Genomic DNA, 14,192 nt, shown 5'->3' with positions numbered 1-14,192 from the left:
GCATTACGGTCGACATTTACCAAACGAGATCTGATCCCTCGGATATCGCGGTGGTGGATCCAATTTCTTGAATACGACTGCACCATTGAATATCGTCCAGGTGAGAAAATGACTCATGTTGATGCTTTAAGCAGAGGCGCAATCGTAGACCAACAAGAAACAATACACGTGCTCGATATTTTAAATGTTAGTGCAGATGATTGGATTTCAACAGTTCAATCCGCCGATGAAGAAGTAAGGCGCATCAAAGAAATCGTACAGGATCCTGAAACCGCCAAAATTGCTGCTGTTCATAAAGAGTATCAGGTCAAAAATGGTCGCGTATATAGGGTAATCGAAGGCGGAGGATTAAGATGGCTTGTCCCGAGGGGTGTGCGCTGGCAGGTGCTCAAAACCAACCATGATGACGTAGGTCATTTTGGTTTTGAGAAGACCTTGCAAAGGATCAAGTCGACATTCTGGTTCCCAAAGATGCGGAAATTTATTCGAAAGTATGTATCAGCGTGCTTGGAGTGTGCACACCATAAGGTCCCATCTGGCGCTAAAGAGGGTATGTTACATCCGATTCCAAAAGTGGATGTCCCACTACATACCGTACACGCAGATCATCTCGGACCATTTCCACGCAGCAAGCACGGTAATATGTATATTTTAGTGATTGTGGATTCTTTCACAAAATATGTCTATTTATCTGCAGTCCGTAGCACAAAATCAAAGGCAAGCATTAAAGTTTTTAAAACATATTTTAGTTTATTTGGGTGTCCATCGCGGCTGATTACCGATAGGGGTACCAGCTTTACCAGCAAGAGATTTAAAACGTTTGTTCAGTCTGTTGGGGTGAAACATATACTCAATTCAGTCGCAACTCCACGTGCTAACGGACAAGTCGAACGATATAATCGCACGATTTTGGCTTCCTTGGGAAGTATGACTCACGGAAAAAGTAGTGACATTTGGGACACCTTTCTTCCCGATGTCCAATTAGGCATAAATACCTCGATACATGACGTCACAAAAAGATCACCAACTGAATTGCTGTTTGGGCGAAAATTAGGCAACCCATCGCAAGGTATTTTGAATAATGTCTCTGAAGATATTTTAATAAGTGAGACCAACGAATCCATAGAGCAAATTAGGTCAGACGCTAGTGATCGCATTAAAGAAAACCAAAACAAAAATAAAGATCGTTTTGATAAGCATCGAAAATCACCAAATAAATATAAAGAGGGTGACCTAGTCAGGGTAGTAAGATCTATTGTTTCAGGCTCAGGAAAATCGAAGAAACTAGAATCCAAATGCCAAGGACCGTATCGAATCAAAAGATCTTACCTAATGACAGGTTTATTATAGTAGACACGCCGCTTACACGGAAGGGAAAAGCATACGAGAATGTGGTAGCGATAGATAAAATTTACCCCTGGATGAGCTTCGATGCACCGTCATGTTCTTCTAGTGACGAAAGTATCTAGTTATAAGTAATAGATCATTATTTTAAAAATATCAATTTGTGAATACAGATGGTTTAATTATAGACTTTGTCATATTATACCTAACCTTATAACTAAGCTATACTCAACAATGTTTCCACAGACAAGTATAGTTTTAAATCATAATATTTAATTTGTTAACGCATAGAATTACAATATTAATTTCATTGTTTTTATGTTATACCTCGCAAATATGTAACTTTAGCCGATGATCTACTTGTATGACATTATTTTATAAGTCATTAAATAGGTATTTCAATGAAACTGATTATCTTAGTAAGAGAATTTAATTAATTTAAGCGATTCACACCTTGCACAAAGCTTTGGTTGGTTTAAATAGAGCATGAGTGCGTTTTGAAAAGGATAACTTACCTTAAATGAGAGCTTTGGCAGATTCGAGCCTAGCATGAAAATTTTATCTGTTCAGTGAAGGTGTTTCATAGCACAGAGCTTGATTGGATGCGAGCTGGACATGAGTGATATGGCCCAGAGGGTCTTAGCACAGAGTTCAAGCGGAATCGAGCCTAGCATGAGAATTATTTGATCTATTCAGTGAGGGTGTTTCATATCACAGAGCTTGGTTAGGTGCGAGCTGGACATGAGTGATATGGCCTAGAGGGTCATGGCACAGAGTTCAAGCAGAATCTAACCACGTACAAGTGATATGATATAACACGCAGTCACAGCAAATTGATGGTGAAAGATGTGAAGTAACCTCCTTTTGTTTGGCTATATCTAATTATATAAAAGTAGAATTAAGTAGATTTGTTGCTTTCAGTACAAAAGTAAATTTAAAAAAAATTGTTCGAAATTGATAAATAACATTAAAAATTACTTAAATGATCAGTTAAAATTAATGTTTGTTTTAAAATAAATGTGACCTTAAACGAAGGGACCCGTTTATGTGACGGATGGCCGACTGTAACAGTCATTAATTTTATCACCTATCATATTTATATTCATTACTAATTCATCTTATTATTTTTAGTTTAAACACTAATCTATCAAATAGCAATATTCTTAAAACCCGATGATAGTATTTATTATAATTTAAATCGACTCATAAATCGATTCAGTTTTCGAACGTTGCAACACTGTCTCGGCCCGCCATTCGCCATTTTGGTGGGATTTTCGAATTGTCTTGTTGTTGAGAGACTCGCCGATATTTTTGTGCAGTAGAATAAAATAAACTACCTACTTTGTGAAAGTTTGTGTTTAACTCAAGAACCCCATCCTTCTGAGCGTTTTTCACTTAGTAGTATTATAAATGCGAAAGTTTGTGTGCAGTTTTGTTTCTCATTCACGTCGAAACAGCTGAAGGGATCGGGATACAACTTAGAACGGGGAAAGATTATGGTTTGACATACTAGATCAATAAAACGTCAACATATATTATGTAAGAAGTATTAAACCAACTGTTTATAACATTTCAATGACATTAATACCTATAGCTAATAGCTTTGACACAAGAAGGTTGCTTTAAAAACTCATTGCTGTTTCTATATTACGCAACCTCGGAGAAAATATGTAGTTAGTTGCAGCTACTTGCATAATAGACAATCGTTTTATTCACATTGTAATGTTGGCAATAAAAATGTCCAGCGGCCACAAGTTTTGTGCAGTTTGCAAGAAACTTATTGTTATTTCCCATCTGAACTGGCTATATCCCGACGAAGTGCGGATGTTTTGTGTAACATTTGCATTTTTCTATGACCAGTTACATGAATGTGAAGATAGTTGAAATAGTATTGTAGCAGACGTGTGTGGCTTCTGTCAGGTTCTACGCGATAAAGACTTGGGTATGTTTATACAATACTACTTAAAATTACAAAACTTTTTAGTATACTTCATACAAAACACCCAAAATTCATTCAATAGGCGATAGGACTATGGACGGTCTTATTGTCACAAACAGACAGACTTACTTTGGGCTGCACGACTGCACGGTTGGTGCGGTGGCTGGGCAAGTGGGCACCCGACTGCGGCACATCGGGTAGCGGGTTTGATTCCCGCACGGAGCAACTCTTTGTGTGATGCACAAATGTTGTTTCGGGTCTGGGTGTCATGTGTATGTGAAATTTTATGTTTGTAAACGCACCCACGATACCAGTCCGGTCAAATGAGACCAAAAAATCAGCAAACTCACGACAAATTCACTCCTAGCTGAAAATTGGTACAAACCTTCAAATCACAATTATAAACATTGTGTCAAAAGTCCCAATTGATCCCGTTTAAGGAAAAACAGTAGCAGGGTAAGAAGGTCCAAAAATGGGTCTTGCGCGATTTTCTTGAAAACGGTAAGTTTTATCGCAAAATTACTGCAGACATAATTTGTAGACCAGTAGAGTTGATAATGAGGAAGATATTAGATAAAAATTTTGGTAATTCACTCAAAAAGTTGAAAAACATTGAAGAGGAATTACGTCGTTACACACTCGATGAAAACCCAAAAAGACGCCGTAGATTGCGTATTTTGTCCAGTTCATCAGATTCATCGGGAGAGGATTCAACGTAATCAACTAAAAATGGTTAGTATTGAAAAATTTTACGTTATTTTTCCTTGTGATTGATATAAGTAGGTACCTACCGTCACAAACAGGTACCGTTTCCAATTCATAGACAATGCTAAACGGTATTGTGGACAGTCTTGAGGGCTGTTTCTTACCATAACCAGTACTGTGGATAGCTACCAGGGTTCTTTCTTTACTATAAAAATCCCTTGGGATTGTGCAATGTCTACCTACACATACTAAGTGTTGTGAGTTAATGAGTTTTGCGAACAGTACATAGGTCTGTTTCTTAGCTCCTCAGCTATGATACAGGCTAATAATTTCTACCAACTAATAGTTGATTCTTACCTGTATTGTGTTGTGGATAGCTACCAGGGCTATTTCTTCACTACAAGAAATTACATGACATTTGAGATGTGTCTACCCACTTATTTAGTGATAATGAGTTTTGTAAACAATACATACATAGGTTTGTTTCTCAACTCATTAGCTACAATACACCTTAAACTTTAAAATGTAATGTATGTATTATTTTATGTATGTATGTTTGCGTACAATTATCTCACGTTTGGCGAAACTGATTTTGATGCAGTTTTCAGCATAATATTTTTCATTAGGTTTGGGGATATCTACTGACTGAAAAAAATAAAGGCAGTAAAGAAAAGAGAAAGGACCCCTGTAAAAAAAATATTCTTCTTCCATTACTTACTTGTGTTGATTTTAAATTACTCGTCAATTCCTTGAATTCTATTACCAAAAAACTAGCAGATACACCTGATTCCCTGATACTCCGACTTAGCAAAAAAGGATAAATACTGAACCAGAATGAATACAATATATGGCTTTCCTACCCATATCTTATTATTCTTAAACATTTTTGTTTTTCTTTTCCCTCGTAACTCATAAATGTTGATTGGAGGGAAGGGATTGCAATACTCTTAACCTTTACCCGAATTCAAACAATATTTCTGAGTCGAGATTTATAACCTACTTTCACTAGTATATGTATACATGTATGTTATATTTAGACCTTAGAACTTGTAGCAGTAAGGTGCAATATTGTGTGTATTTTTTTGTATTGTCCCGTGTATCTATGCCAATAGGCTCACAATCTATTACATGCGGTTCACAGTTTAGCTAATACATACTTAAAAAGTTGATTCAAGATTGCCCTCAGCGTATTAAGTTCCACTTTCAACTCATTAGCTACAATACACCATACAACATACATTCAATTAAATTGGTTAATAAAATAAAAACAAGCATTTATCAATTTAACATAATTATATTTTTAGGAAATTCTTGGCAAAATCTTTACATTTGGATATTATTTATACGTTCACAAAAAATCCAGAATATCGCTAAGTGCCAAGTATGTCAGCTTAGGAGCTCCTTAAAATTAAACAGCAGTTACCATTATATAATTCATTATATATATCATCCCATATTTTTATATAAGGACTTAAATCCTTATATAAGGACTCGAGTGCTTGTGTCAGGATAAATGGGGACTACACGGAGTGGTTTGGCATTAATCGGGGTGTTAGACAGGGCTGTGTAGCATCTCCTTGGCTGTTCAACTTATTCATGGACAGTTGTTTGAACGATTTGAAAGTAGGTGAGTGTGGGTTAAGAATGAGTGACACAGTAATCAAAACATTGTTGTACGCCGACGACCAGGTACTTATTGCCTCATCGGCCGAAGAACTACAACGAATGATCACTGTGATGAATGATGCTTTTGAAAGGAAAGGTATGAAAGTCAATGTGAACAAGACGAAAGTGTTGGTGATAGAAAGGAATGAATTAGTAACAGAATGCCAGGTAATGATAGGTGATGAAAAATTGGAACAAGTGAATGAGTTTGTGTACCTAGGTTCTTTATTTACGAGAGATGGAAAGTGTGAGGGAGATATTGAAAGGAGAGTGAAAGCGGGAAATAGTGTCAATGGTGCTTTACACTCTGTAATGTCGAGTAAAATTATATCCAGCAAAGCTCGACTTGCGGTAATACAGCGTGTACTAGCACCTACACTTATGTATGGTAGTGAATCATGGGTGTGGCAGAAGAAGCATGAAAGCAGGATTAATGCGGTGGAAATGAGAGCCTTGAGAAGTATGTGTGGAGTAAAACTGAGTGATCGAGTAAAAAATAGTGTTGTTAGAGAAAAGTGTGGTTTGAAAGACGATGTAGTGACAAGGATTGAAAGGGGAATGTTACGATGGTTTGGACATGTAGAAAGGATGGATGAAAACAGATTTACGAAAGAAGTATACAAGGCAAATATGAGTGGGACCGTCGGTAGAGGGCGCCCCAGACGGACATATAGCGACCAGATTGGCGATATATTAAAAAAGGGCCAAATTAAAAGTACCTTTAACCGACGAGCATGCATGAAAAGACTGATGACTGTTGATGAAGCGAAAGAAGTGTGTAAGAACCGTGGCAATTGGCGTTTCATTGTCTCTGCCTACCCCCATGGGAGACAGGCTCACGCCTGTCTTTATGTTATGTTTATGTATGTACGCCTCTGGTTATGTATGTATGTACGTATATCATCCCACGTTTTAAAGATTGTAGGCTGTGTCTGAGGTGCTTGTGGCTGCGGTGGGTAATACTGAGGAGGTGGGTAGTACGGCTGTGGTTGGTACTGCGGAGGTGCGTGGTACCCGGACCCTCCTGTAGAAGACACAAATAATTTTATTGACAGTAATATATATATCTATACATATAATAAATCTGTAGAAAGGTCAATTCTGTACATTGAAAATATTGAAAAAATAAATAGCAGGGGGTGTTACTGGATCGACACCAAACCCAAATATGTGATGAATGAAATGTTCTTAAAATTGTTAAAAAAATATTCCACGACAGCAAATGTCTATATCTTATGGTTGACTCACAATAACACGTATAACTCCCGATCGCTTAGCAGGTCGGAGCTTTCTGATTATATTTATCTACTCTTACGTTTATAACACATTCATTCATTCATTCATTCATTCATATTAGAATAAATCTGTACAAGGGTCAATTCTGTACATTGAAAATATTGAAAAAATAATTAGCAGGGGGTGTTACTGGATCGATACCAAACCCAAATATGTGATTTTTTTTTGTCTGTCTTTTTGATTTCGATGAAACTTGGTATAATTATACCTTACTATCCTGGGCATAAAATATGATACTTTTTATCCTTGAAAAATACGTACAAAAAATCTTTATTTTTCAGTTTTATTCTACAGAACGCGAGCTCAACAGCAGTAGCTCAATAGAGGGATCTCCTTAATTATTATGGGCCTCGCCGTATTTGGGTCCAATCAATAGATAGATATTTATAAGATGTCATTGTCAGAGTTACTCAAAATGGAGAAATAAAACTTCCACGCGAGACCGACATCCGCGCGGACGGAGTCGCGGGCGGAAGCTAGTTTATTAATATACTATTTCAGTTTACAAGTTACACATAACAGAGGTATAATAACACTCAGAGTGAATTTACTTCAAGTGTGGTTGAGTTTTTGTGGGAGAGCAATGCTTCGGTACGAATGGACCGATTGACCGGAGTGATACTGCGGCTTCCCCAATAACCTTTAAATTCTTAATCCCCAAAAGGATAACAACGCACTTGTAACACTTCTGGCTTTTCGGGTGTCCATGGGCGGGAGCGATTGTTTACCATCAGGTGATCCACCTGCTCGCTTACCGGATTATACCATAAAAAAATCTTCTTGGCGAAACTATGACGCCAACTCGCAACTTTGGTACTTAACACAACTGGCTGGTAGGATAGAACTTATCGAGGATGGGATGATACTTCATACCGGAGCTATTACTGACCTTATGTCAAGCACAATGTCTTTATTTTTCATGCAAATTAAAATTAGGTAGATAGGTACTAGGCGATCACATTTACAGAAGAAATGTTTCGTAATTAACGAGGGACCCTTGTAGTGTTGTGACACGTTTGTATGATTTATAAAATCAAGAACCATGCTACACCAAGTATTTGGTTCCAATTTTTTTAAACGTATTTTAAGCTGAAACTTTGTATAGAGATTCTATTCAACCTGTATTCTTCATTGCTTCTTGATGTATATGGGTATTTTGTTACACGCTGTATAACTTAGTAGTTACAAGCCTTTTGGTTATTAACTATCACATTTTTAGAATTAACTAAAATTTACCTTTAGGTGACCCCTGATTCGGATTTTGATCCACACGCGGCTCTTGCGGCCGCGGACTCGCAGAAACAACTCCCGTAAACCCTGCAGAAAAAACAATGATTTTCAATGTCACGAATATCAATTATTGTAGTACTTAGAATAGTGAGGGGGAAAATCATCGAATGATTTCTTCGGCACTGGGTGAGGCGAGAAGGAGTGAACTCTTACTCACTGAAAGCCACACCGTTAGCCACACTTTAACTCCGAGCGGGTCGCGATATACTATTGCGCTTGACTCGCAAATCCGGCTGGGCATCGGTTTTTGTGTTAATGTGTAGTAGTGGGATGGCTATAGTCAAGTAGACCAGAAGAGACCCATAGTCAAGTAGTGGACTCTCATAGGCTGTTAATAATGATGGTGATCAAAGAAAATATAATTTAAACAAACACAATGAAAAATTTCAATAAATATTTACTTACATGAGGTCCCCAAGAAAGCGACGAGGAGAACGACGCAAGTTTTGTTCAGGAACATGTTTGCTCTCTAGATCTCAAAGTTGACTGTGCTCTGAAGTGAATTGGGTTCACTTTTATTTAGCAGTCTAGATACGAGCCACGAAAACAACAAGATAATTCGGACGTCGGCGGGATTTCCAGATTGATAACTGCTATACATATGTGACCAATTTATTTAGTATACCTATATTTAATAATAAAATTATCACTTAATGATAAACCTAGTTTCATTTTTTGAACCCCTTCGGAAACTTGAGATTCAATATAATAAACGCCTCGGTATCGATGGAGCATAGAGGTACTCGTAGCTTGTGTTGCTTGGTCTGAGCGCCGCCGTGTACTCAGAGAAGCAACTTCTCGCGCCTGGCACTGGTTCAAGTCGGCTCCACATACAGTGAAGCAGTTATGGAGGAGACGGAGTACGTTAAATAATGATCCTCCCCATGTCCCTGTCACGCCAACAGATGCTCTGGTCTTCAGGGATTGTGTCAAGGAAGGCCTGCTGATGGTAATCAAGAGTCAGACACAGGGAGTGTGAAATTGTATGTTTGTAAACGCACCCACGATACCAGTCCGGTCAAATGAGACCAAAAAATCAGCAAACTCACGACAAATTCACTCCTAGCTGAAAATTGGTACAAACCTTCAAATCACAATTATAAACATTGTGTCAAAAGTCCCAATTGATCCCGTTTAAGGAAAAACAGTAGCGGGGTAAGAAGGTCCAAAAATGGGTCTTGCGCGATTTTCTTGAAAACGGTAAGTTTTATCGCAAAATTACTTCAGACATAATTTGTAGACCAGTAGAGTTGATAATGAGGAAGATATTAGATAAAAATTTTGGTAATTTACTCAAAAAGTTGAAAAACATTGAAGAGGAATTACGTCGTCACAAACTCGATGAAAACCCAAAAAGACGTCGTAGATTGCGTATTTTGTCCAGTTCATCAGATTCATCGGGAGAGGATTCAACGTAATCAACTAAAAATGGTTAGTATTGAAAAATTTTACGTTATTTTTCCTTGTGATTGATATAAGTAGGTACCTACCGTCACAAACAGTTACCGTTTCCAATTCATAGACAATGCTAAACGGTATTGTGGACAGTCTTGAGGGCTGTTTCTTACCATAACCAGTACTGTGGATAGCTACCAGAACCAGCTAAAGAAATAGCCCTTTTTTCCAATGACTTCTCCCGCCTTAGGTGAGGCGAGAGGGAGTGTCAGACTCTTACTTACTAAAAACCACCCCGTTCCTTCTCCTGCTTTGAGCTAGAGCCCCGGTAACCTGTTACGTTGTCCGCAGCTCCGGAAAAGAAATAGCGATCTTAGATAGAGGGACGGAGCTATGTAGGTTGTATAGCTCTTTCCCTCTTGCACTGCTCAATGATCGACCATTCTGACACAATTGTAATAGCAGACTAAGGGCCTAGGGCTATTTCTTTACTATAAAAATCCTTTGGGATTGTGCAATGTCTACTTACACATATTGTTAATGAGTTTTGTGACCAGTACATAGGTCTGTTTCTTAGCTCCTCAGCTATGATAAAGGCTAATAATTTCTACCAGCTAAGAGTTGATTCTTACCTGTATTGTGTGTGGATATCTACCAGGGCTATTTCTTCACTACAAGAAATTACATGACATTTGAGAAGTGTCTACCCGCTTATTTAGTGATAATGAGTTTTGTAAACAATACATACATAGGTTTGTTTCTCAACTCATTAGCTACAATACACCCTAAACTTTAAAATGTAATGTATGTATTATTTCATGTATGTATGTTTGCGTATAAATTATCTCACGTTTGCGAAACTGATTTTGATGCAGTTTTCAGCATAATATTTTTTATAAGGTTTAGGGATATTTACTGACTGAAAAATATAAAGGCAGTAAAGAAAAGAGAAATGACCCCTTTAAAAAAACATATTTTACTACTTCCATTACTTACTTGTGTTGATTTTAAATTACTCGTCAATTCCTTAAATTCTATTACCAAAAAACTAGCAGATACACCTGATTCCCAAACTTGGACTTAGCAAAAAGGATAAATACTGAACCAGAATAAATACAATATATGGCTTTCCTACCCATATCTTATTATTCTTAAACATTTTTGTTTTTCTTTTCCCTCGTAACTCATAAATGTTGATTGGAGGGAAGGGATTGCAATACAACCTTTACCCGAATTCAAACAATATTTCTGAGTCGAGATTTATAACCTACTTTCACTAGTATATATACACATGTATGTTATATTTAGACCTTAGAACTTATAGCAGTAAGGTGTAATATTGTGTGTATTTTTTGATTATCCTGTGTATGGCAATAGGCTCACAACCTATTACATGCGGTTCACAGTTTAGCTAATACAAACTTAAAAAGTTGATTCAAGATTGCCCTCAGCGTATTAAGTTGCACTTTCAACTCATTAGCTACAATACACCATACAACATACATTCTTAAATTGGTTAATAAAATAAAAACAAGCATTTATCAATTTCACATAATTATATTTTTAGGAAATTCCTGGCCTCTTATCTTTACATTTGGATATTATTTATACGTTCACAAAAATCCAGAATATCGCGAAGTGTCACCTATGTTAGTTTAGGAGCTCCTTAAAATTAAACAGCAGTTGGTGAAAATGGGCCTACTCTTCAATTTATTTATTTATTGTTAATATGTTAACACGGTTTAAGAAACCAATTACATTAACACACACAAAATAGAATTATAGAATTATAAAAATAAAATTGAAATAAAATTAAGAAAAACATAAAAAATACATCACTATAAAATTGGTAAAATAAAAACAAAAAACAATCAATAATATATACCATTGCACAATACACGTAAGGCAACGAAAAGGACTTACACTTCTATTATTTCACAAAATTGTCGTGACAGAATTAAAATTACAATTAAACGCATTACAAAAAAAATTCAATTGACAATTTAAAAAGTTATTGTCAACCGTTCAGAGGGTTTTGCCCCAAACCACTTTGAACGAAATTCTGCGCCCAGTCAGTGATACCATCCCATGTTTTTATGAGTGGAGGTCTTTGAGGTGCTTGTGGCTGCGGTGGGTAATACTGAGGAGGTGGGTAGTACGGCTGTGGGTAGTACTGCGGCTGTGGGTAGTACTGCTGTGGTTGGTACTGTGGTTGGTACTGCGGAGGTGCGTGGTACCCGGACCCTCCTGTAGAAGACACAATGTGATTTATAAAATCAAGAGCCAAGCTATACCAAGTGTTTGGTAACAAAATTTTTAAGCTGAAACTTTGTATACAGATTCTATTCAACCTGTATTCTTCATTGCTTCTTGATGTATATGGGTATTTTGTTACACACAGTATAACTTAGTAGTTACAAGCCTTTTGGTTATTAACTATCACATTTTTAAAATTAACTAAAATTTACCGTAAGGTGACACCTGATTCGGATTTTGATCAACACGCGGCTCTTGCGGCCGCGGACTCGCAGAAATTTTCAATGTCACGAATATCAATTTTTTTTTTTTTTTTTTTTTTTATATTGAATGGGCCGACGTTTGGCCGCTATCTCGCCTGATGGTAAGTGATGATGCGGCCTACGGTGGAGCACGTCTGCCCATAAGCAACCTATTCACTCGGGCTTTGAAGACACCCAGGTTGTACCCATCAGGAAACACAGACTCCGGCAAGGAGTTCCACTCCCTAGCAGTTCGCACAAAGAAGCTTGAAGCGAAGCGTTTCGTGCGAGTGGGTGGGATATCCACCATGAAACGGTGACGCCTCGCCGATTGTCTTGTGGTTCGTTGATGGAAAGGACTAGGGGGAATCAAGTTGTGCAGTTCCCCTGCACACTCTCCGAAATGTATCCGGTAAAAAACGGAAAGGCTTGCGACCTTGCGCCTGTGTTCAAGGCTTTGAAGCCGGGCCTCCACAAGCGCATCATCATTGATGAGCTTCTTGGCACGCCTTTCAATGCGCTCGAGCGCATCCAACTGGTGTCTAGCCGAGCCGTCCCAAAGGTGAGAACAGTACTCCATACATGACCGAACCTGCGCCTGGTACAGGCTCAGTAGTTGTTTCGGTGTGAAGTACCGTCTCACCTTCGAGAGGATACCCAACTTCCTACCAGCCAGATGCGCCTTCGACTCTATATAAGAACCGAAGTTTAGCGTTGGCGATAGAGTTACGCCCAGAAGCTCAAGATGATCCGATACTGGAACGGATACATTTCGGAAAGTAGGAGTCAGCGGAAATTGACTCCGTTTGGCAGAGAAGAGACACGCCTGGGTTTTGGTAGCGTTGAACTTGACCAAGTTGGCGTCACCCCAATCGGAGACCGCCTTCAAGGACGAGTTCAACCGTTCGACCATTGATTCTCTTAGAGACTGGATCTGTGTTCCGCTAGTCCGCGCATCGGACACATACCTTTCAACAACTGTGCTGTCATCCGCATACCCAAAGATACCGGGCTTAAGCAGGTCGTTGATGTGCAGCAAAAAGAGCGTTGCTGAAAGTACTGACCCCTGAGGGACTCCGGCGTTGATGCCAAATTGGTCAGACGAGCAGCCATCGATGACTACTCGAATTGACCGATCCGTCAGGAAGTCTGCAATCCATCTGCACAGATCAGCGGGAAGTCCATACGCAGGAAGCTTGCCGATAAGACTGTCGTGCCATACCCTGTCAAAGGCCTTAGATATATCGAGCGAGACAGCTAATGCTTCCCCGTGCTTCTCGATGGCCTCGCTCCAAATGTGAGTGGCATACGCAAGAAGGTCCCCAGTAGATCGGTTGCGGCGAAACCCATACTGCCGATCGCTGAGGAGGTCGTAATTATTGTAATACTTAGAATAGTGAGGGGGAAAATCATCGAATGATTTCTTCGGCACTGGATGATGCGAGAAGGAGTGGACTCTTACTCACTGAAAGCCACACCGTTTCAACTTTTGCCGAGCGGGCCGCGGGTCGCGTAGCCTAGACACGAGCCACGAAAACAATAAGATAATTCGGACGTCTGTGGGATTTCCAGAGTGATAACTGCTATATATATGTGACCAATTTATTTAGTATACCTATTTTTAATAATAAAATTATTACTTAATGATAAACCTAGTTTCATTTTTTGTACCCCTTCGGAAACTTGAGATTCAATATAATAAACGCCTCGGTATCGATGGAGCATAGAGGTACTCGTAGCTTGTGCTGCTTAGTCTGAGCGCCGCCGTGTACTCAGAGAAGCGACTTCTCGCGCCTGGCACTGGTTCAAGTCGGCTCCACTTACAGTGAAGCAGTTATGGAGGAGACGGAGTATGTTAAATAATGATCCTCCCCATGTCCCTGTCACGCCAACGGATGCTCTGGTCTTCAGGGATTGCGTCAAGGAAGGCCTGCTGATGGTAGTCAAGAGTCTGACACTCCCTCTCGCCTCACATAAGGTATGATGAATTTGATGATTTTCTTGCTGTTGCACTGATTTAAGCGAAACAAAGAGACGGACAGACAAACTTACCATGGGCT

General features: G+C 38.8%; 1 protein-coding gene across 16 annotated transcripts in view; it reads right to left on the bottom strand.

Moving 5' to 3' along the window:
- LOC118265576 (spore coat protein T-like) overlaps positions 1 to 8,821 on the bottom strand; it is an 86,812-nt gene extending 77,991 nt beyond the window's left edge. For 2 of the 16 annotated variants that reach the window (XM_050706116.1, XM_050706147.1), the window contains exons 1-3: positions 8,645 to 8,821; positions 8,186 to 8,266; positions 5,263 to 6,677 (exon numbers count right to left, since the gene is read on the bottom strand). In XM_050706116.1, the coding sequence (XP_050562073.1) occupies positions 5,509 to 6,459 (951 nt within the window). In that variant the 5' untranslated portion in view covers positions 6,460 to 6,677; positions 8,186 to 8,266; positions 8,645 to 8,821 and the 3' untranslated portion in view covers positions 5,263 to 5,508. Of the gene's footprint in view, positions 1 to 5,262; positions 6,678 to 8,185; positions 8,267 to 8,644 lie in introns of those variants that run through there. The other 14 variants (XM_050706120.1, XM_050706118.1, XM_050706121.1 and 11 more) reach the window with 10 other exon arrangements.
- Positions 8,822 to 14,192: the final 5,371 nt, after the last annotated feature.

This window comes from Spodoptera frugiperda, chromosome 28 (genome assembly GCF_023101765.2).
Source record: "Spodoptera frugiperda isolate SF20-4 chromosome 28, AGI-APGP_CSIRO_Sfru_2.0, whole genome shotgun sequence".
Classification (NCBI taxonomy): Eukaryota; Metazoa; Arthropoda; class Insecta; order Lepidoptera; family Noctuidae; genus Spodoptera; species Spodoptera frugiperda.
Note: the sequence above shows the minus strand (reverse complement) of the source record. Positions and strands in the feature narration are given on the sequence as shown.